Genomic DNA, 21,779 nt, shown 5'->3' on the forward strand with positions numbered 1-21,779 from the left:
TACACCAAACAAAACTGTTGGTTAATAAAAGATAAACAATTGTTTTTTAGTGGTTATCATGATAGTTTAGAGCAAGTGGTGGATAGAATATTTCCTCTAGCCAGGTAAAGGGCTAGCTAACAATACACACTGCATGCTGGCTATATTTTCCCCTTCCCTCCAGCAACACCACAAACAAAGCTGGTGAAGTGAATACAACTTAGTAGTAGCCATAGAATATCTTGTGCCTTGAGAGACTTACTGTTAACTACAAATTTAACTATTAATTCTGAAAGTTAAAATATATGTATCCAAAAATGTATTTCACAGCAAATCATCATTTGAGAAGGCCTAATAAGAATCAATCAATAATCCTGATAGTGATATGAATGGAATAAAAATCAACTTTATTATTTTGTATGTGTACAAGAACCATGTGTGTGAAAAAATCAGACAGCATAATTTGAGTCACTAAGTTGGTCCATAACATGGAAAATATAAACTTAAATTTGTAAACATTTTTTGATAACTATCTTAGTGAAAGTAAAGTAACACTTTCAGTAGTTACCCATACATAATAATACAACAGACTTCTAAATTGAGCTCAACTTAAGGATATCGGGTATAAATCATAAATAAACAATCTTCAGCAGTGCAGCTGTTGAAATATCTATATTTATTAAAAGTTACATTCATTAACATTAACATTACATTCATTAAGCTATGTTCATTACATTCATCAAAGTGCTTAAATCGTGTTTGTTGTTGTTGGCAAGTGAATATTTATTTCACCAACGGTTGTGTTCTCGTCTTCTGAAAAATTATAAAAAATCCATTCATTTCTCGTAAATAAAACAAATTATCATGAATATTACCAAGCTGTTATGGCAATAATTACATTTTTCTTAGTACAAATTTATAGTTAATAATTGAATGAAATTGGTATTAAAAACCTAACTTATCAAGAGAAAAGCAACAACATCAAAACAAACCAGAAACAACAAAACATAACATCAAAATAAATAAGGGGCCATCCCTAAATGTAATGCCTCAGGGAGGTGGGTTTTCGGCAGTGTACGCATAGTTAGTGGGAATATTATATTAAACCTAAACAATTAATTGCTTAACTCATTCACAAACTTCACCCGTTTCTCCCCAAAGATTTTAATATTGGTATTATATCCTCTCCCCATAACGAAACAAACCTAACAAAACCTGAATCCTCCGTATAAATCTCTCTTTAAATGGTAAATCAGTTGGTATTTGATAGTTTGTGTCAAGCATTTTGACCAAGTAGGAGTTTTTGACATTTAAGCCATACTTTGGTAGAAAAGATAAAACTTTGCAGAACATTTTGAGTATACATTGTTTCTATTATCAATTTAAGGATGCAAGTTGGTAAAAAGGAATAACTCAGCAGATAGGAGACAGGAAGTGTGGTGCTGTAAGTCTAGTGATGAGTACGGACAGAAGACTGGTATGACAAGCAAGCTGCACTGAACATTTTACTAATATACTTCATAAAAAAAATGTAACATCTTATTTCTTATGAATGGATGGTAAAGATTACACAAACACTAAATGAAGCGAAATTCATCATAAGTGTTAGAGGGACTTCATGGTACATTGCATAGAAATCTGCCTATTGCAATCGACCGGTGGAATTACCGGAAGATATTTTGCATTTTCTGTGTTTGTGGTTTCTAGAATCCAAAACTATCCTATAATACGAGCTTCTGAACATGATAATTGCCATAATTTTTAAAATATCTAGACTATACTTGGTACGAAAGCAGTACTTGCACTTAGTTTGGAGAGTTCGTTTCAGGCTTAACCAATAAAAAATTTAAATGTGTACAAAGTTTTAAGCAGTATACAACATTGAAGGAATACTTTTAAATAAAATAACTACTGTAGTTGTTAATAGATCCAGACTAAACGTGGTACAGAGACACTATCTACACATAGCTTGGTTGAGTTCCTTAGACAGTCTTAACCAATAAATCCTTCCAAAATGTTCATTCACATTTGGGCAAAATTGTTATCTCAGATATTTTACAATATAACATCAAAATTAACCGTTATTCTTAAAATTGTCTAGCAATTTCAATACTTACTTTTTTGATAACTTAAGGTTTCAAGATAGTGGCCGTTTAAAGATAAAGATGTATACAATTTAACTGTTAAAAGTAAATATGTTAACAAGCATAATTTTGGTGATTATTCACATTTGGGCAAATTTTTGATCTTAGGTATTTCACAAGATAAATCAAAATTGATAATTTTCAAAAAATCTTCAAGTAATTCCAAGCAACATTTATTTCTACTTATTTTTCGACAACATTTAAAGTTGTAGAAGAATACAACTGCAACATTGTAAGTAAATTTGTTTACAAACATAATTTCGGCAAAGTGTACTAGTAAATTACGTCCACATTTTTACAATAAAATTTATATGCTTATAACAATTTTTATCTTGTAGGTTTCAAGATTATGGAGTTTCTAAATGTTTGAAAGTATTATGTTTATATTAACATGCCAACAATGAGAATTATTTTGTTCCATCCATGTTGTGCAAATTAAATATCTAAACTAAAAATACATTTTCAGTTCGACATTTCGTGACGATGGCCAAATGTGAAATCTACTTTTCTTCTAATTGATCTAGAACAGATATTTTCACCCCTTGAACCATATCTCAATTTTAACCCCACATTTTTTGAACGCCAGATGCTGGAGCACTGTTATTTATTGCAACATGATAGCTCTAGTGCGTTTCAGTGTTTGCTTTAAAAAAAATATTTTATATACCAATTTTTATTACCATGTCGGAAGACTGCACATAGGAAGTTACAAGTGTAAATGTAATCAAGACAATATTGATCTGTTATCAATAAAAATGTTTTAATTTTCAAAGTTTTGTGTGCACGGAAATTTATAATTCAATATCCAATTTTTCAATTAAAATAAGATCCGAATCGTGACTTATATAGACATAGTTGATTTCTTACACTTACAAAATTACTAACAAGTTTTGGTATGCCTTATATGTAACAAATGAATAATAGAGGCCAAGCTACTGGACTGACTTTAAAAAGTTAGAGTAGTTGGCGAGAATGTGGTGTGAGATGGTTGCAGCTTAACATCTATGATTCTAGTGGCTGAGCTGTGGTGAGTCAACCTTACCACACAACCGTCAGTGTATAACATTTGTTGGAATAGTACAGTACATCACTCCATTTTCCATATACATTGTGACTGACAAATTGACCTTTGAAGTAATCTACTTCAAATTGTTTAGGTGCCAGACTGGAATTTTAATACTGTGTTCCTTAATGTGAAATATTACAACATGTTGCACTCTGTTGAAAAGAATATATTGATACCCTGAATTCCAAAATGGTTAAGTAACATTTTAAGTAAATATTCCAGTAACCTTTTCTTTCTTGTCAATATTGATCATCTCAGTCTATGTAGCTAGATGATAGTATGCTCCCAGCATTTTTGAAGTCTCATAATTATTAGAGAAAACCCTAGTTTTGACACTCAATGCATATCTTACTGTTCCATCTTAACAGACACCAAAAGCTGTTGGCCTTCAATAGATGTAATCATGCATTTGACTTGTGTTGTGAGGTAATTAAAAAAATCCCTACTTTTGAAGTAAGTTAATACTATTGATAAAGTGAAAATGTTAGTCTTAAACAGGGCTGTACTCAGCTTCAGTGGGCCTCAGAAAAGATATTCGGTCATATCCCGCCACCCGCCCCAGTACATAAAATGTGGCGGGGCTGGTCCGAGACTCAGTAAAATTGTCCGAAAAAAATGGTCAGACTACAGGCCTAGCCTTAAATCCAAAAGATTAAAAATGTATACAGAATACTTTCCAAGTATTTGCTTCCAAACATATTCAATGAAAAATGGTTTTGCTTAGACAATAACACCTCTCATCATAATTTTGACCAATAACCAAAAAATTAGATCATTCTATAATGAAATAATCTATATGAAAATAAGCAAAATGTTTTTGTATCATATTTGTAAAATTTCTAATAGTAAAATACTCCACTCAATGCAAATGAACTAACTCTCTAGCTAAAGATGAAAGCCGAGCAATTTGAGGTTTAAGTACAATAGTTTTTAATACATTTTGGCCCAGCATTTTTGAAGTCTCATAATTATTAGAGAAAACCCTAGTTTTGACACTCAATGCATATCTTACTGTTCCATCTTAACAGACACCAAAAGCTGTTGGCCTTCAATAGATGTAATCATGCATTTGACTTGTGTTGTGAGGTAATTAAAAAAATCCCTACTTTTGAAGTAAGTTAATACTATTGATAAAGTGAAAATGTTAGTCTTAAACAGGGCTGTACTCAGCTTCAGTGGGCCTCAGAAAAGATATTCGGTCATATCCCGCCACCCGCCCCAGTACATAAAATGTGGCGGGGCTGGTCCGAGACTCAGTAAAATTGTCCGAAAAAAATGGTCAGACTACAGGCCTAGCCTTAAATCCAAAAGATTAAAAATGTATACAGAATACTTTCCAAGTATTTGCTTCCAAACATATTCAATGAAAAATGGTTTTGCTTAGACAATAACACCTCTCATCATAATTTTGACCAATAACCAAAAAATTAGATCATTCTATAATGAAATAATCTATATGAAAATAAGCAAAATGTTTTTGTATCATATTTGTAAAATTTGTAATAGTAAAATACTCCACTCAATGCAAATGAACTAACTCTCTAGCTAAAGATGAAAGCCGAGCAATTTGAGGTTTAAGTACAATAGTTTTTAATACATTTTGGCCAACATCCAGCATGTCAGGGTCAGCCTTAGTTGTTTCCTTGCTTTTTTGAGAACAGTCATTGATTTCTCCTAATCTATCTAGATTGTGTTCTATTGATATCATGACGAGATAACTCATGTGCAATGCTGCTTCTCAAATATGTTTTGATAATTTCAACCGATAAAAACTTCTCTCAACTAAAGCCATTGTCACTTACAAATTGTATTGTAAAAATAAATTGGTCAGGAGATGGATTTTCAAAGTACTTTAAAGCATCTACTGGGGTTTTAGTGACACTTGTAACTATTTTCCTGAACACTGACCTCAGTAAAACAATCTGAAGCCGTTAGTAACAAATTCATCAATGTATTAGTTTAATTGTCTAGATCCACGTTAGTACAATCGGACAAACCTGAAGCTGAGCTCGAGAAGTAAGATAGGAAACAGGCCAAGAATCTTTCATCTACATCTAGTATAAGAGGACTATAATTGACTTCCTTCGTAATTATCTTCAAGACATTCACTTTTCCCAAATCACTACTGTCACTGTTGTCAATATTACTCAAACACTGGCATATTAGTCAATGTCTACTTCACTTTCTTTATCATTTTTGTTTGTGTGGATGAAGGGTAAAGATATTTATTGTAAGCTTAAAAACTGTTCTCATTGAATTTTTTTGCTTTAGTACATTTGATGCATATTTACAATATTTGTAGCTGGATAATACGTAGGTATCATAGGCACTAGAATGTAACACTAAATTTATTTATTTTGAAGCCGAGTATACATGTTGCACATGAAACCAAGAGCATTTTGCAAACATAAGATTCACAATTAGCCGATACATGAGCTATTAGAAGCAAGACTGTCTTCAAAAGGGTTGAGTAGTTGGGGAGGATAAGTTGCAAGGTGGTTGCCACTTAACAGCTGTAATTCTATTGGCTTACTGTTACAATACCAGTTATGTTTATAAACACTAAATAATTTATCTGCTAAACTTACATACTTGTTTTTGTGTAAACATAGGACCAGTTTTGATCACACCTGTGAATGGTGACGCCTGCATGCAATAAATGTACTTTAATAACCCTGTTTTCAGACACTATGAACATAGCAAATGTATAACAGTTAACCTGTAGGGAAAGTTGGTACTTGAGGCAACGTCAGTGATAGAAGACACACGTTTGGTGTTTGATTGATGAGACCATTTTCTTCTGTGTTCGAAGATTTTACTATTGACAGAATCACTGTCATCCTTGGGCTTTTTATACCTCATCCACCAGTACTCGAATGCCAGTGTGATGCAGGCAAGAGCGATACCAACAAAAATCACAATAAATACCCCTCCTGGAACAGAAAATTGCTAAATTTGTTATGCATTATACACAGAGACTATTAGGCGAACAGAGCGGTAGCTTTGGAAAGTGGTAAAAAGATTAAAAATTACATAAAATTACTGTAGTTTCACAATGTAAAAGAAGTTAGTCACAGGTTTGGGTTACTTTGAAAGTTGACTTTAATCATGATCAAACTGTACTTTAACACAGCTGTAATTTTTTACTTCACTTGACTAAGTATAAGAATTACACTATATTTAGCTACCCTCTATATGATAGAGTCAGTGTTGTGTGCGAGGGGGGGAGGGAGTGGTACGATGACACTGTAATAATTGGAATGTTACCAATCCAATGTTGGAAGATTGTATTAGGCTCGAAACGTTATTGACAAATTAAGATGCTGAAAACATTGAAAGAATTGAGATTCAAGCAATAGCAATGGGAGACCGAAACACTCGAATTCATAAGATGTCCCGAACTACATTATTGATGGAGCAATAATTTAATGACTGTGCTACAAAGATTTTCCTAACTATGAGAATTCTGTGGATTTTACCTATATCCTTTTATTATATGATGTAATTAAGAATGATATTAGAGAAATTCAATAATTTGTTTGAATAAGATCGTGTTATTTTCTATGTTATTTATCGGATGATTTTAAAACTTTACATAAATTGTTAAAAAAAAGCATAGTTAGTTGTAGCATCAACCACTTCAATACCAACCAACATTAGATGTAACAATGGCGGTTAAATCACGGATAGCTACTCGCCATGCTCCTTACACTGAGAAGGTGTATCCCATGTGACATCACTTGCTCACACGGCCCAAGCTCCCATGCACATTGGCACACCCATTACACTTTCTACTATATAGTTGACATGTAATATCAGTCTAACAATGTTATAATAATACGTCCTGAATTTACCAATAATCAAATGTAAATGTTATGCTGGCCAGAGCAATACTGACAAAAATCGCAACACTCAATTACTGACTCCTAACTTAATACTACTGAAGATTTCTGGATTTACATACTAATAAATTATACATCTGGCATTGTTTACAAATTTTATGATCACACTAGACTGCTTACTGGCATGTGAGCTGTTGTGTTTTAAAAATTATTACTATTTTACATTCATCTGGCAACTCCAATACTTTTTTTATGCAAGGTGTTGCTGCATGGATAAACTAGTTTAAGTTACAAGAAAATATTTTTTTTTCTTTTAATTTACTGATGCATTACAAGGTAGTTTGATGCCAAATTATTAAGCATGAGAAAATAAAACTGTTGAGTGTCCTGTTACAGTAATATTTCCTCCCAGGGGTCTATATGATGGTTTGCCACCACGTAAATATTGGAGGCTTTTTATCTCCTTTTTTACACTTGAGCCTAATATACACAGGCCAAAGTAATCTCCACACCCACAGGTGACATCTTTGATTTTTTTTTAAATCTAACCGCAAAACTTTTAACAGAGACTAATAACATAAGCTTACAGAAGCATAATGTAAAGATATTTTTAAATAAATAGTAAAAATTATTTTAGAATGAGTTTAATCTATATTCAAGTAGGAGCTCTCTGATCTACAAATTATCTATGTTTGTAGTTAATAAATTGGTTTAATCTCTGACATTTTTTTCAAACCAGTCACACCTTTAAGTTTTGAAACTTTTTGTTAATAACTACATTTTTTAAATGCATTTGGTTTTTATCAAATTTTAATTTTATCTTGGTTGTAGCTGCCCCATAGACTACTCATATTCTGATTAAAACATCCTTTGTTTAAAGTGAATTGGTGACAACGGATGATTTGAAAGACCAACAGAGTTTGAGATATTTAGTGCCTAATAGTACTGCTTGTCCACAACAAAAATTATTACACTTTAGAAAACTGCCTTTATTTGTTATTACAGATCACTTGTCTCTGGTTGACACTCTGGCCCATGATAAATTTTCATAGAAAAAAACAATTATTGATCACTTTTAAATTAGGAATTCATAGTAATAAACTACTTTTAAATATAAAAATATGTTTTAATCTGTACTTTGAGGGATGTGAAGATTATATAAACACAAGGTTAGTTAACAGAAAATATTGTACAGTAAAAAATCTTATACATACATATAAAACACACACATTTAAATCTCCATTGAATGTTATTATATATATAGTCCATCAATGATATAGTCCAAAACAAGTTCATGCATAGTGGTGTGCTGAAAACTTGCAACTTATTAATAACTAGGAAAATGCTGTGAAAAAATGCACAGTAAAAGGTATAGCAATAACAATATATTTCTTGTAACACATGTTATAAGATTCCATATCACATTTGAGTGAATTCTTGGACAATGTTCACAAACTCACAGTAAATGGACTGTGAAGGAAACAGGATCTTTCTAGACACTTGCCATCGTTCAGTGATACAATACAATTGGTAACAAATGCTTGAACAATAACAAGTAGGCCACTCCTTCTTTAACAGATTTTTATGGTTTGACTAATAATTTAGATATTTTCCTGTGTGTGTTTTCTTTAAAAAAAACTGTAGTCGTAAGGACTTTGCATTTATGTTAGTCCCTTATGTGCCGGAATTATCAGAGAAAATTAGAAGAGTTTGTAGAAAATTCAACATTAGAAAAACAAAAATATTCTTAGACAAAGTCTTGTAAAATCAAAACCAAAAGTGGTGCTCGGGATTCCAAAAACTGTGTGTACAGTGTAATATGTAGTTAAAATAGGCAACCCAAAAAGACCATTAAATACAAGGTTAAAAAAACACAAAGAAAACTCGAGAAAAAGGCTAAGAGAAAAATAAAAAATTGCACATCATTGTTTGTCTGAAGACCCTTCTATGAATTGGAATTAAGCTAACATATTACATCAGGAACCTCATTATTACAAAAGGAAATTATGTGATGCTTCATACATCAGCAAACCAACCGAATAATCAACCATCAGTTGAAATTAGGCCCCTTTGGTTGCCAATTCTGAAAAATGAACTAACAATAAAACCTAAAGTATCAACAGGTCAGAGATTTGTAATAAACCAATGCGGGGTCACAGTATTGTTTTAAGAAGTTCATCTAGCATGAACCAATAATAAAAAAAAGACCCACTCCCATCCCTCCTTTTTTGTTGCCATCTTGTTTTTTTCTTGCACTTGTCGTGACGATTGCCATTTACTATTGGCCTCTGGTCAGTTCTATTTGGCTGACTGGTGAGTGCTGACCTATAATGACCCTGTAGTCTGTAGTCAGTTTTAATAAGTAGTGTTTAGTTTTTATTAAGTGCATGTTTTTGAGTTAGTGTGCATGGAATATACACAATATAACTGTTTTGTATTTGTTCCTGACTTATGCGTGCCACAACGTTTTGGTATGTTTTGTTTACTTTAAGCTAGGTTTAGTCATACATTAGTTTAGTAATTTACCTGAAGAAGAGATCAGATTGCAAATCTCGAACTGTAGTGTTACTGAATGTATTGTATCACTGAACAATGGCACATGTTTGGAAAAATTGTGTTTCCTTCACAATCCTTCCATCACCAAAAACAAACTTTAAATAAATGGATTGATTCGTTCTGATTAATTAAATTCCTGCGAGAAACTTAGTAAATATATACCAAATGCTTTGTAAAAATTGTTATTGGTACCTATATTATGAATACTGATTCCATCTGCTTGGTCATCTGGTTTTTCACATATTTTTTTCTCCGGATTCTGGTTCCACCAAATCTCTTTCAGTTTCTCCAACTTCCGTTTGTTTAACAACTGGAGGATCCTGAAAAATAACAAATATACAAGTTAGTTATGTACAGACTTTTGTACATCATTAACAAACTCGCATTAAGGGCTAAAACACAACTTTCAAACAAATGTAAAGTTTATAGTACCTTTTTATTGCTGTATAATTATTTCATTTGCAAAACCTTTATTCCACAATAAGGAATAATAAATTCTCATTAATTAAAGAAATGTGTTTTTTTTTTAAATCACACCCAGTAAGAAAATAAATTACAATATTAGTAAGGATCCAATGAAAATTACATATTTCCATTATAAAAATGTAATAACATTTATTACTTTTATTAAATACTAAACTGATAATGCTATCAGTTATTCTGATTTTTTAAATCAATATAAATTAGCTTTACACCAAGCTAAGCAGTCTGATAAAGTCTGCTTTTAATTCACCTTTTAATACTAGAACTCAAAGGGGTATTAATAAAACTACTTTATTTGTAATTGTTATTGTTAAATCAGAAAATCTTATTAAGAGTACACATGTATTTTAAATTCTTTATCAATTATAAAATAAGCCTGAAAGTAATATTTACACCACACCAGTGAAAAAAAAAAATCAATATTTATCTAAATATTACAATTGAGTATAATTATTGTGTCAAGTACATTGCATTGTTGAGGTTGAAGATATTAGAATAACGAAAGATGTATTTACAGTAAAAATAAAAAGTTTAACATTCATCGTCATACATGTTCATTATTCAGTTCTACACTCCAGAAACTTCTTGTGAATCAACATAGTAAGTTTTATTTAATAAGCTTCTTACCTCTGACTGGCTAATCACAACAGTTAGTATTTTTAGGCAGGCCATATTTTAGGTTTCCACATTATCATGAAGACACTTTTTCTTTGATTTCAGAATTAATATAGTACAATTTTGTAACATACATTAACCAAAAAAAGGACATACCGGTTCTCCAACTGTCATGTTAATATTGTTGAAACAAATGTGCATTATCTTTTTATCCTCTAAAATCAACCATTGTCAACAATGGACATTAATACTTTGAATGACGCAGGCACCTTACAGCACATTAGTCCCATGCACTAGTCAAGGTCCCTCAGTATACAGCCGCAGTGAAGGTACATGTTGCTAGACAGATATTGTATAGTTGTTTAACATGTTGACTGATGCAGACACCTTATGGCGCAGTAATCTCGTGCATTAGTCAAAATCACTCAGTATAGAGCTGTAGTGAAGATGTTAGACAAAGAATTACATGGATATTGACAGCTCTTTTTCATATTTCATTGTACTTTGTTACTGTTATCAAATGTTAATGAGGTGGAGTGCTCTAGCTGATACTATTAGTAAACTAATACTGATTGTTGATGAAAAAAGCCTGTACATGCTGCTGTAGAGGATTTTAAGATAATAACAAAACCACAGATCTTGTAAACATTCAGAGGTTTACAAGATTGTACTACTTTCTGCAGTACCCTCCAGTAACCTTCCTAAATTGCTCAAAAATTTCCCTACTATAAATTTTAAATACTGCACTTATTTAGAGGTTTAAAAGTTAGTTTTTGAAAATACAGAGAATCGGGAAAGAAAATACATCAGTAATGAAATATCTGTTAATAATTACTAAGAATAACAATAAGAGTATAAAAACTATTTACGCATTATTAAATGAATCCTTCAATGGAGATCCCTGTTGAACTGCAACTGCAAATGGCTTCCTAGAGAACTCATCACCAACCTGTTCAACACATTTTCTTGTTGGTTTGTGAATTTCAATAAGTTTTTTAATTTACAGTTTTTTTATGAAAAAATATAAGTTTATAAATAGTATACAAACCATGAATGAATGCATAAAAAGTAATGAAGAGATAATTTGTGTAAAGCACAGTTTAGTTTGAATCAGAACTTAAGAGGGTAAGTAATAGTTAGATTGTTTAAGGATTTGAAAACCTTTAAATGTTGTCTGATTAAATATGATTCAAACATTTTATTGGTGCATAATATAGCCATGTTACTTGTTCTCCAATATCCTGGAATGCTTGGAAAATAAGACAAACATTTAAGAAGAAGAAATCTTATCTATGTGATCATTGAACATAATGTGCTAGTAGTTTGTTTAATGTCAATTTCTGTCTTACTGTTTGCACACAAAACATTCAGTTATTTAAATAACAGATCTTCTATTTTAAAGGGTGAGTTTTTTTACCAAATATCTTACCCATTTGCAATATACAATAGATACACATCTAATGAAAATCATCTCTCTTGCTTCTGAGGTTGAAAATGAAAAACTTATTATACTATGTTACTTGAAGAAATCTGAAGTACTGGTGTTATGATAAAACTATAATATTAATAACTCTAGTGTCCTTACAAAGCTTTAATAATAGTAATAACAATAAACAAACTGAAACCACATCTGACCAAGAAATGAGTTCCTACCATTTGGAGTTCACAGTTTATCATAGCTTGGTATCTTACATCTGTTGCATCACCTGAAAAATGTTTAAGATGGTTAGGATTAGAATATGATTTAAAACATAATGGAAGAGTGTAGAATTATATAATAACCAACAAATCAAATTTTTAAGAAAATAGCCAACCAAGAAAAGCAAATCCTTCACTTGATGATTTGGAATCAAGGACACGTTTTACAGCATCTTCTAGTGTGAGAGGAAAAGCAGCTTCTGTCATGGATCGCCACATCTTGGTGTACTTGTCACTGATTGGGTAGTCCCAGACAGCCAATTTGGCTCGTTCCACATCACTCATGCTGCTATTCAAGCTCATTTTCTTCCATATGCTGTAACAATTCTCTGGTTAATCTTTCAGTCAGAGGAAAGTGCATTCTTTCCATGAACAGGAACTGACTAACCCATACATGATTATCTGTGGCACACCAGCCAGAGAGGTACACAACCATATTTAATTTATTAGTCAAATATCAATCCTGGAGGCAAAAAATTTATAAAACTGTCCTAATACATAATGTGCCAACTTGTCTTTTAAGTACCCCTTCTTGTGATAAAGCAAAGATTCAGATATGAAACTTTAAGTGTTGCTCTTTGTAACAAGGCAGTTCATAAAAAAACAATTATCAGGAAAGGGAAACATGTCCTCTGTATTCTTTGTCCGAGAATCTCCTCATTTGTGATTCCTTGTTGTAATTTTTTAAATGTAATTAGTTATTTTGTTTACCGCAATTAGTAAAATTATATTTGAAAGTACCTACTATGATATCTCACTATATTTGGTTTATTTACTTCTCTAATGTTTTCAACCTAGGAAATATTTTTCGCATTAATTAGTATTTTGACTATTAGGAAAACTGTGACTTTGACTATTATAAATAATTAACTTTCCATTAACTTTGACTATTATGAATTATGTGTTAGAATTACACATGTTACTCTTTTTTTTATTACATTTATGTTCATTTATTTTCTTTAAACTTGTTGGAAGTTATCATAAATCAGTACAGAAGGAGAATTGGGAAGAATTAATATTAGTTACTAGTCAAAATTGTCAATAGTTTTCTACTCTATTTGTATTTATTTTGATCATGTTTACTAAAATGAAGAAATGTAAATATATTTTTAAATTAATTTCCAATAATAAAAGTGATTCCAGACTACTTGGGTAAGCTTTAATTTCTGATCACGGTTCATCTGTCTCTTAGAGTACAATTTTCCCCTGACCTTGACTTTTATTGCTTTTAGCTCATAGTGCAAAACTCACTTGTAAAACCTGTCTTCTATGTCAGCCATTCTCCTGAAATAAGTTTGGACCCAGGAGCCCTGCAGGGGAGCATATTGTATCTTGTACTGTTTGGCCAGGTCGTCCAATGACTCTATGGGAGTGTCCAGCCGTGACACTGTCAGAAATGCAGCAAGGTTCGCAGTGTATGAGGCAATGATGATAAACCCAAATAGCCACCAAGTTGCAGCCACCAAACGTCCAGAAAAGTTTTTGGGTGCTTCTCCTCCTCCCTGAGAAAGTAGTTCAGGTTTTTAGGTATGTTGGATGTACTTAATGAGCATAATATGAAATAGACCCAGTAATTGAAACTAATTAGGACCAAACCATATTCTGACTAATGTTTTGGGATTACCCAAACTAAGTGGTGGATTTAACAATAGGCCTGGACCTAAAGGTGGTAAACAGAAAATTAAATTGAATTATAATAATTATAATTATTACTAATTTCAATGCAAATGCAGAAATGCTATCTTGATGAGGACTTTGACGATGCTCTTAGGGAATTCCAACAAAGAAGGCAAAACAATTTAATGTGAAATGTTGTGCTTAGCTATAAACTAAAAAGGAAAAGAAGAGGTGAGGAGCTGGTGGTAATAGTTTTCCCTATCTTTTTGTGAGTTATCAGTTTTAAAGTCAATATCACTGTCTCAGTCTACAGACTAAAAAAGGGGGTTTTGTTTAGAAAATAATGCACATTGAAGTCCAGTTTGACCATATATTGAAAAGATTCATCACAATTTTTTAATAGTTTTTTAAACATATTGTATGGATTAAGATAAAAATAATGTACTCAACTGGCATGTTATAAAACATAATACGTATCTAAATTTATGCACTGACCAAAGTTCATACTGTACTTCACAACAACCTCTAGTGTTATGGCTACCATAATATGAAAGTTGTTTAAATAACTATTGTAAAGTACTTCATGAACAAGCATGCAGTGCATATTGTGCTAGTTCTTATTAACTGCAATCTTATTGATTATGTAGTTTTCTAATACAGTAAGTTATAACAGACTGCTAAAACTCCATTCATACCTTGACTGAAGAAGGCTAACATAAAACAAAGCAATGAACCTAGCAACATAACTCCTGTGTGTGAGGGGGAGGTAGCACGCGTCATACAGGGATTGAATTCGAAAAAAACATGTGACAGAAACGGGATGTCAGTGTAGTTACTTAAACGCTGCTTCAGGCACATATTGGAACCACTCACAAAATTGATAAATTTTTCATTTGAATCTGGAACTTTTCAATCGCTTTTGAAGACAGCCAAAGTCATTCCAATTTTCAAAAAGGACGATCCTTGCATTGCCAGCAACTATCGTCCTATTTCAATTCTGCCCGTGTTTAGCAAAATTTTTGAAAAGGTTTTCTCTGAAAGCCTTGAAAGCTTTCTGGAAAACAAGCTAGTTCTGAATCAAGAGCAATTTGGATTCAGAAAAAATAGATCCACAATCGATGCCGTGGATAACCTTTTGGACAATGTTGTCGATGGATTGGAGAGGCGAGAACATGTGCTTAACATATTTCTTGACCTTTCCAAAGCATTTGACTGTGTGCATCATGAGACACTGTTGCACCAGTTGGAGAGATGTGGCGTTCGGGGGCTTCCACGGTTATGGCTAGCCTCCTACCTAAAGGAGCGAGATCATACAGTGGAGATTTCGAACGCCTCATCAAACAAAATTAAAGTGCCTCATGGTGTCCCTCAGGGATCTATTCTTGGGCCTCTTTTATTCCTGATTTATGTCAGTAGACTGAATTCTGTGATCCAGCATGGAAAACTTGTTCAGTATGCTGACGACACGACTCTCTGTTTTAAAAGCAAAACATTGCAAGAACTGGAAGTCACAACGTTCATAGAACTCAATTCCTGCATTCAATACTTTGCAACAAAACAAACCAATCCAAATCGAATGTTGTACATTTCTGCCTTAGGCAGAATGAGCTTTCAGAGCGGCCAGCTGTATTTGTGGATGATGTCCTTTTAGAGGAAACATACTCCACAAAGTTTCTAGGATTGTTCCTTGACAGAGGATTGACCTGGGATGACCACGTCGACAATATGTGTGCTAAAATTTCAGCAGGCATATACGCCTTGCGCCACCTAGCAAAGCTATGTTCCCCTAAAGTTCTAAAAATTGCCTACTATGGCCTAATTCACCCACACTTTGCGTATGGAGTGAGACTTTGGGGAGGCTGTGCCAAAAACAAATTTGAGCGAGTCTTTAGACTCCAAAAAAAGGCTGTCAGAATAATTAGAAAGTTAAATTACAGAGAGTCATGCAGGGAATCTTTTAGGGAGCTTGAATTTCTGACATTGCCCTGCCTCTATATATACGACGTGATCATGTATTGCAAATCAAAATGCAGTATGGTCCGCGGTGAGGACATTCACCAATATGAAACCAGAGGCAGGGACAACTATCGAGCCCAACAGCACAGGCTGATGCTTACGCAGCATCTGCCACAACAAGTTGGTGTCAGATTAATCAATAAGCTACCGGAAAGTATAAAGAACTCCAACAATAAAAACCAATTCAAAACTCGTATAAAACGCCTATTGGTGTCTAGAGCGTTCTACTCTGTCGATGAATTTATGATGAGCCGCTGGGATTTATGAGAGGCATAGGATCTGGAGTCAGTGAGAGTGTGCTTGGGTGAATGTGTGGAAGGGCTGGTTTGGATGCATGTGTGAATGCCTTAACTTTGGCATGTGTGAAACTATTTACAAAATGATTTACAATGATTTACTGACATTTGCAATGCAATGTAAAATTGTAAAAATGCAATAAAATATGATTTGATTTTATAACAATCTACAATGACACAACTAATTTCTACAAGAGTGTTAGTATTTTGTGTGTGTGTGTGTTTGTGTGCGTGTGTGTGCGCGCGCGTGTGGGTGCGCGCGTGCGTGTGTGTGTGTGTGTGTGTGTGTGTGTAACGTCTCTGGCATTTACTATAATACAATACAATACAATATACTTTATTGCCAGAAACAATTTTAACATTGCATAGCATGCGTCATATAATAATAATAATAATATAACTTTATTGCGGTAACAATAATAACATTGCATACAAACGTCACATAATATTAAAATAATAAAAAGGTAGGCCTACACTTCATTCACTCACGCACACAGTCACATGTTTCATTCACTCTCATCTTCATTCTCACCAGACAATCCTGCCACTGCCACACCAGAACCAGAGGATTGATCGTGTTAGTTTTGAATTTCGTCCCAGCGGCTCTCCATAAACTCGTCAACCGAGTAAAACACCCTCGACACCAAAAGGTGTCTTAGTCGAGTTTTAAATTTTTTTTGGTCATTCAATTGTTTATTCATTATTATTGTATATTCATTAAAATAATGAAATGTCTTATGCTAACGATTTAATTTTTAAAATATTGTAAACAATATCGATTTTAGTTAACAATAAAAGTTGTCAAGCAGTAAAATTAATATATAATAAAAATAACTTTGGATGTCAGCGCCCCTGTACTACCGCACATTGGAGCTAGTGAGATGGTCCATGAATTCACCAACTGTATAAAAAGAATGAGACACTAAAAAGTGTTGCAATGTAATTTTGAACCGATTTAGATCATTTATTGATTTTATTTCTTCAGGGAGCCCATTTAGAAACTTTATGCCGGCTTGAGAAGGAAGTTGCTCGTATCTTCTCAATCTATGCTGAGCAGGTCTGACATTTTCTCGATACCTCGTATCGTAGTTGTGAATGTCACGACCTCGAACCATTTGGCTCTTAAACCGACAATGTACAGTAGTCTCCAGTATATACAAACATGGCAATGTTAGTATTTTGAGCTCCCTAAATGAATTTCCACACGACTCTCTAAAGTTTAATTTAGCAATAATTCTAATAGCTCTCTTCTGTAAGACAAAAAGTCTGTGGAAGTCGCCATTTGAACAGCCACCCCACAATATAATACCGTAGGATAAATGTGGGTGGACCAAACCGTAATATGCAATTTTCATTATTTGATCTGAACAGTATTCGGCAAGACCTCTCAAGAGATAAATATTACTTGATAGTTTCGCACAAACACTGTCCACATGGTTCCTCCAAGTCAACCCTCTATCGAGGTATATTCCCAGGAGTTTCGTACAGTCAACTTCATCCAGGACCTTGTCGTCCAACATCACAGTAGGTCTGTACTGAAATGGTGCAGTGCTTCCACCAAAAACCATGTAATTTGTTTTCGAACAATTAAGTTTCAAGTTTATGTTTTCAAAGTATTGTGTACATACATTTAATTCTTCGTAAGCTTGAATTTCAACTTGAAATTTTGATTTGCATGTGAAAGAGAGAGTCGTGTCATCTGCATATTGGACTATGTGTCCTTTATGAATCTTTGAATTCAAATTGTTTACGTACACCAGGAACAAAACTGGTCCGAGGATGGATCCCTGAGGGACCTATATCTAAGACTGGTTGTACGTGAAAATGAATTTTGAACTGATACTTGTTGTTTTCTATCGGAGAGGTATGACTGAAGCCACTTTAGCGGCAAACCTCTAATACCGTTACTGTGCAATTTGTTGAGTAGAATGGTGTGATCCACACAATCGAAAGCCTTAGTCAAGTCAAGGAAAACGCTGAGCGTTACTGTTTTCTTGTCCAAGCTATCAACAATCAGCTCAATTAAGTGCGTGATTGCATCGATTGTGGATTTACCTCGCCTAAAGCCAAACTGATTTGGAGATAATATATTATTTTTCTCAAAAAAATTTAGCATCCTACTTAAGAAAAGTTTTTCAAAAACCTTACTTAGCACTGGTAGGATTGAGATTGGCCGATAATTATTTACATTCAACGGATCATGTTTCTTAAAAATTGGAATTACTACAGCTCTTTTCAGTGCCGTAGGAAACATGCCTTCTTGGAAAGATGTATTGATTATAATTGTCAGTGGTTTCAGCAGAGGCATGTAACATTGCTTGAAAAGCCATGTCGACACGCCATTTACGTCAGTTGACTTCGACACCCTTAGAGAACGCATCACGCCAGCCACTTTCTCCTCTGTTACAGGAGTTAACGCCATTGACATGACGGGACTTGGTGTTTGACTCGTTTCAAAAGAACAGCTAAGATTTTGATTTGAAACATTAGAAAAAAAGTCATTAAAAATGTTTGCCACATCTGAATGGTCCTTAATAATTTCCCGATTGATTTCAATTTCTATAGGTTTATTGGGTGCCTTAGTTTTGTGCTTATTAATTATACCCCAAGCGGTTTTTTGTACATTTTTTGTTACCTTAATTGCTTTATTAAATTCATAGGCTTTGGCCGCTTTAATAACCTTTCGATAAATTAATTTATACTTTTTTACAAAATTTTTCAATTCTACACTTGTTGATAGTTTTGATTGTTCCCAATACAACCGTAAATTATTTCTAGAAACAATTATTCCTGGAGTAATCCAATTAGTTTTTCTTTTCTCTTTATAATTAAGTTTTTTTAATGGACAATATACATTTAGATTGTAAATGAAGCAATCATTTAAATAATCGAACATTTCCGTCGAGTTTTGGGTTTTTTTGAATTGCCAAAGTTCTCGATTCAACCGTTTGTTTAACAGGTTAATGTTAGAAGGATGTGTATCTCTTCTATATATAGTGACGTCTTGTGCTTTTTTAACCTGTTGACTGATTTTGATTAATTGCGCATCATGGTCAGATATGGCAGTGGCTACAACGGACACGAACGTCCCGGGTATGTTGGTCACAACGTTATCTATAGCTGTCTGAGAACCACCAAACACTCTCGTAGGTGAATTCACCAACCATCCCAGATTTAAGCTAGCCAGTAAATCTCGGAACTTTCTGGTTTTGCTACAACCCCGATTCAATACGTTAATATTGAAATCTCCAGCTATCAGAAATTGTCGATTTTTTGACGTTAACTCTACTAGAAAATTCTCAAGATATTCAAAGAATTTGCTTTCCGAGATTTCTGGAGATCTATAAACCACATAAACCGAGATTGAGCGACCATTACTGAGACTAACAGAAATACCCGAGAGCTCAAATACCTTTTCCTCCACTTGAGTAGCATCTAACTTTTTAAATTCAAAACATGGTTTGACAAAAACAGCAACGCCGCCTCCTTTAAAGTGGGTCCTATTAAGACTATTGGCAAGTGTGTAGTTTTCTATAACAAAGAGATCAATATTTTTGTCATTAAAACCGTGTTCGGACAAAAGCAGAATATCCGGTTTGAGCTCGTCACAGAGTAACTCCAGCTCCTGGAGTTTATTAGTTGCTGATTGCGCATTTTGGTGTACGATAGTTAAAATTCCCGAGCTAAATGTCAGCAATTGTGAATTACTAGATGTCAGCAATTTCTTGGTCCTCTATCATGAGTGTTAGCGCCTTGGTGAATACGCTGTAGTTGCACAGTACAGGCAGCTACTGCATTTTATTTTTACATGTCACCTGCTTTGAGTATTTTATTGTTTTATATCCAGTATTTATTGTAACAAGGAAATATCTGACACACAAATAGACAGTTTGTTTCATTTGAATTTAATCAAAGGCATTTTAAATAAAAACAATTCTTTGACAATAGATAAAAATAACAAAATTTGCAAGAGACAGTAAAAATAACTCTTTTCCATAACAAAGTGTGCACATATATACACACAAGTACAGCTTTCTTAACTGTCTTCTTGATGCAACTTCATATAACACATCATTTATGTCACTTCTCCTTTGTGATGGGAGTGTCCGAATCAGTGCTTTTGCTTCATTTTAGCGATGAATGTTCATTCCATGAGTGTGTTCTGTGTGTTGTAGTGTCAAACTGTTCATGTTTCAAATGTTTCTGAAGGGATATTTACTTTGAACTAACAATAATGAAGGACAAGCAAAAATATAAAACCAATTCTAAGAAAAAGAAACTAGAAAAAGAATAGAGTGAACAGATTAAAAGTTGCAAAATAAGTACACAATATTTAAAAAGGTAATCAAATCATTCTTTCATCACATATACAATGAGTACAGTGTTGAGTCAAGATAACAAGTTTTAAATAAGGTTTTAAATCAATATAAATAATAAGTCCAGTAGTGTTTTATTGGCTCCTCTAGTCCAGGAACTCCTTCACTATGTATATGGATCGAGCAAGGAGCCATGTTGTTAATGCAGTCTTCAAGTTCTTCTTAGGTAATTGCTGCAGGGCATGTGGCAGCCGGTTGAAGAAGATAGCACCACAGTAGGAAGGCTTCTTTTCATAGAGGGTCAGCCGTTGAGTGTGTAGTGCGAATAAGTTCCCTTCACAGATTGTACATTGAAGTTATTGTCAATATCTTAAGTTCTTTAAATGCTTCTCTGTACGTGTCTTTGGGTTTTAGTCCTGCTAATGCTCTTATGGCTTTCTTTTGGATAACCACTCGCTGAAAATTTGTTGCACTTGCGCTTCCCCATACCACTAGTCCATATGTAAGATGTGTCTGGAACAACGAGTAGTACGCTGTCAGAGCTGCTTCTTTGTTGCTTATCTGTATTTATTCTTCTTACAGCATAGAGGCCAGAGCTAAGTTTTTGGCATAAGTAGTTTACAAACAAGTGATGTCCAGGACAAGTTGTTGTCGAGGATAATGCGTAAATATTTAGTAGAACTTAATGTTTCAATTTCTGGTAGACCTTGGTGATTATTTTGACCTGCGATATATATAAGCTAGTTTGATTTATTTTCATTCAGAACTAGGTCATTTTTAAGGCACTATTGTTTTCCATATTGTATGCAGTGTTGGAGCTTATTTCAAGATCTTCTATTTCTTTGCTAGCAGTGATTAGAGAAGTATCGTCAGCAAACATTATAATTTCACAGAATTTTCCTAGATATGTTAGGAAGTCATTGGTTAATAGTATGTAGAGCACTGGTCCGAATATGGATCCTTGGGGTACTCCTCTATTCATAGACAGAGCTCCAGATTTCACTTTGGTAATTTTGTCATTTACCTTACAGGTTACTTCTACCACTTGTTTCCTTCCACTAAGGTAGCTATTAAACCAATTTGCTTCTTTCCCAGCAATACCCAGGTAACCTTACCGGAACTTGACAGTGGGAAACAACTGATGAGACATG

General features: G+C 33.6%; 1 protein-coding gene across 1 annotated transcript in view; it reads right to left on the reverse strand.

The window, feature by feature from the left end:
- Nucleotides 1-631: 631 nt before the first annotated feature.
- LOC124371059 (ionotropic receptor 25a-like) overlaps nucleotides 632-21,779 on the reverse strand; it is an 87,481-nt gene continuing 66,333 nt past the window's right edge. The window contains exons 13-19 of the mRNA XM_046829373.1: nucleotides 13,635-13,885; nucleotides 12,500-12,699; nucleotides 12,339-12,391; nucleotides 11,555-11,634; nucleotides 9,780-9,907; nucleotides 5,909-6,122; nucleotides 632-792 (exon numbers count right to left, since the gene is read on the reverse strand). Coding sequence (XP_046685329.1) covers nucleotides 768-792; nucleotides 5,909-6,122; nucleotides 9,780-9,907; nucleotides 11,555-11,634; nucleotides 12,339-12,391; nucleotides 12,500-12,699; nucleotides 13,635-13,885 — 951 coding nt within the window. The 3' untranslated portion in view covers nucleotides 632-767. The remainder of the gene's footprint in view (nucleotides 793-5,908; nucleotides 6,123-9,779; nucleotides 9,908-11,554; nucleotides 11,635-12,338; nucleotides 12,392-12,499; nucleotides 12,700-13,634; nucleotides 13,886-21,779) is intronic.

The sequence above is a fragment of the Homalodisca vitripennis genome, chromosome 1 (genome assembly GCF_021130785.1).
Source record: "Homalodisca vitripennis isolate AUS2020 chromosome 1, UT_GWSS_2.1, whole genome shotgun sequence".
Lineage (NCBI taxonomy): Eukaryota > Metazoa > Arthropoda > Insecta > Hemiptera > Cicadellidae > Homalodisca > Homalodisca vitripennis.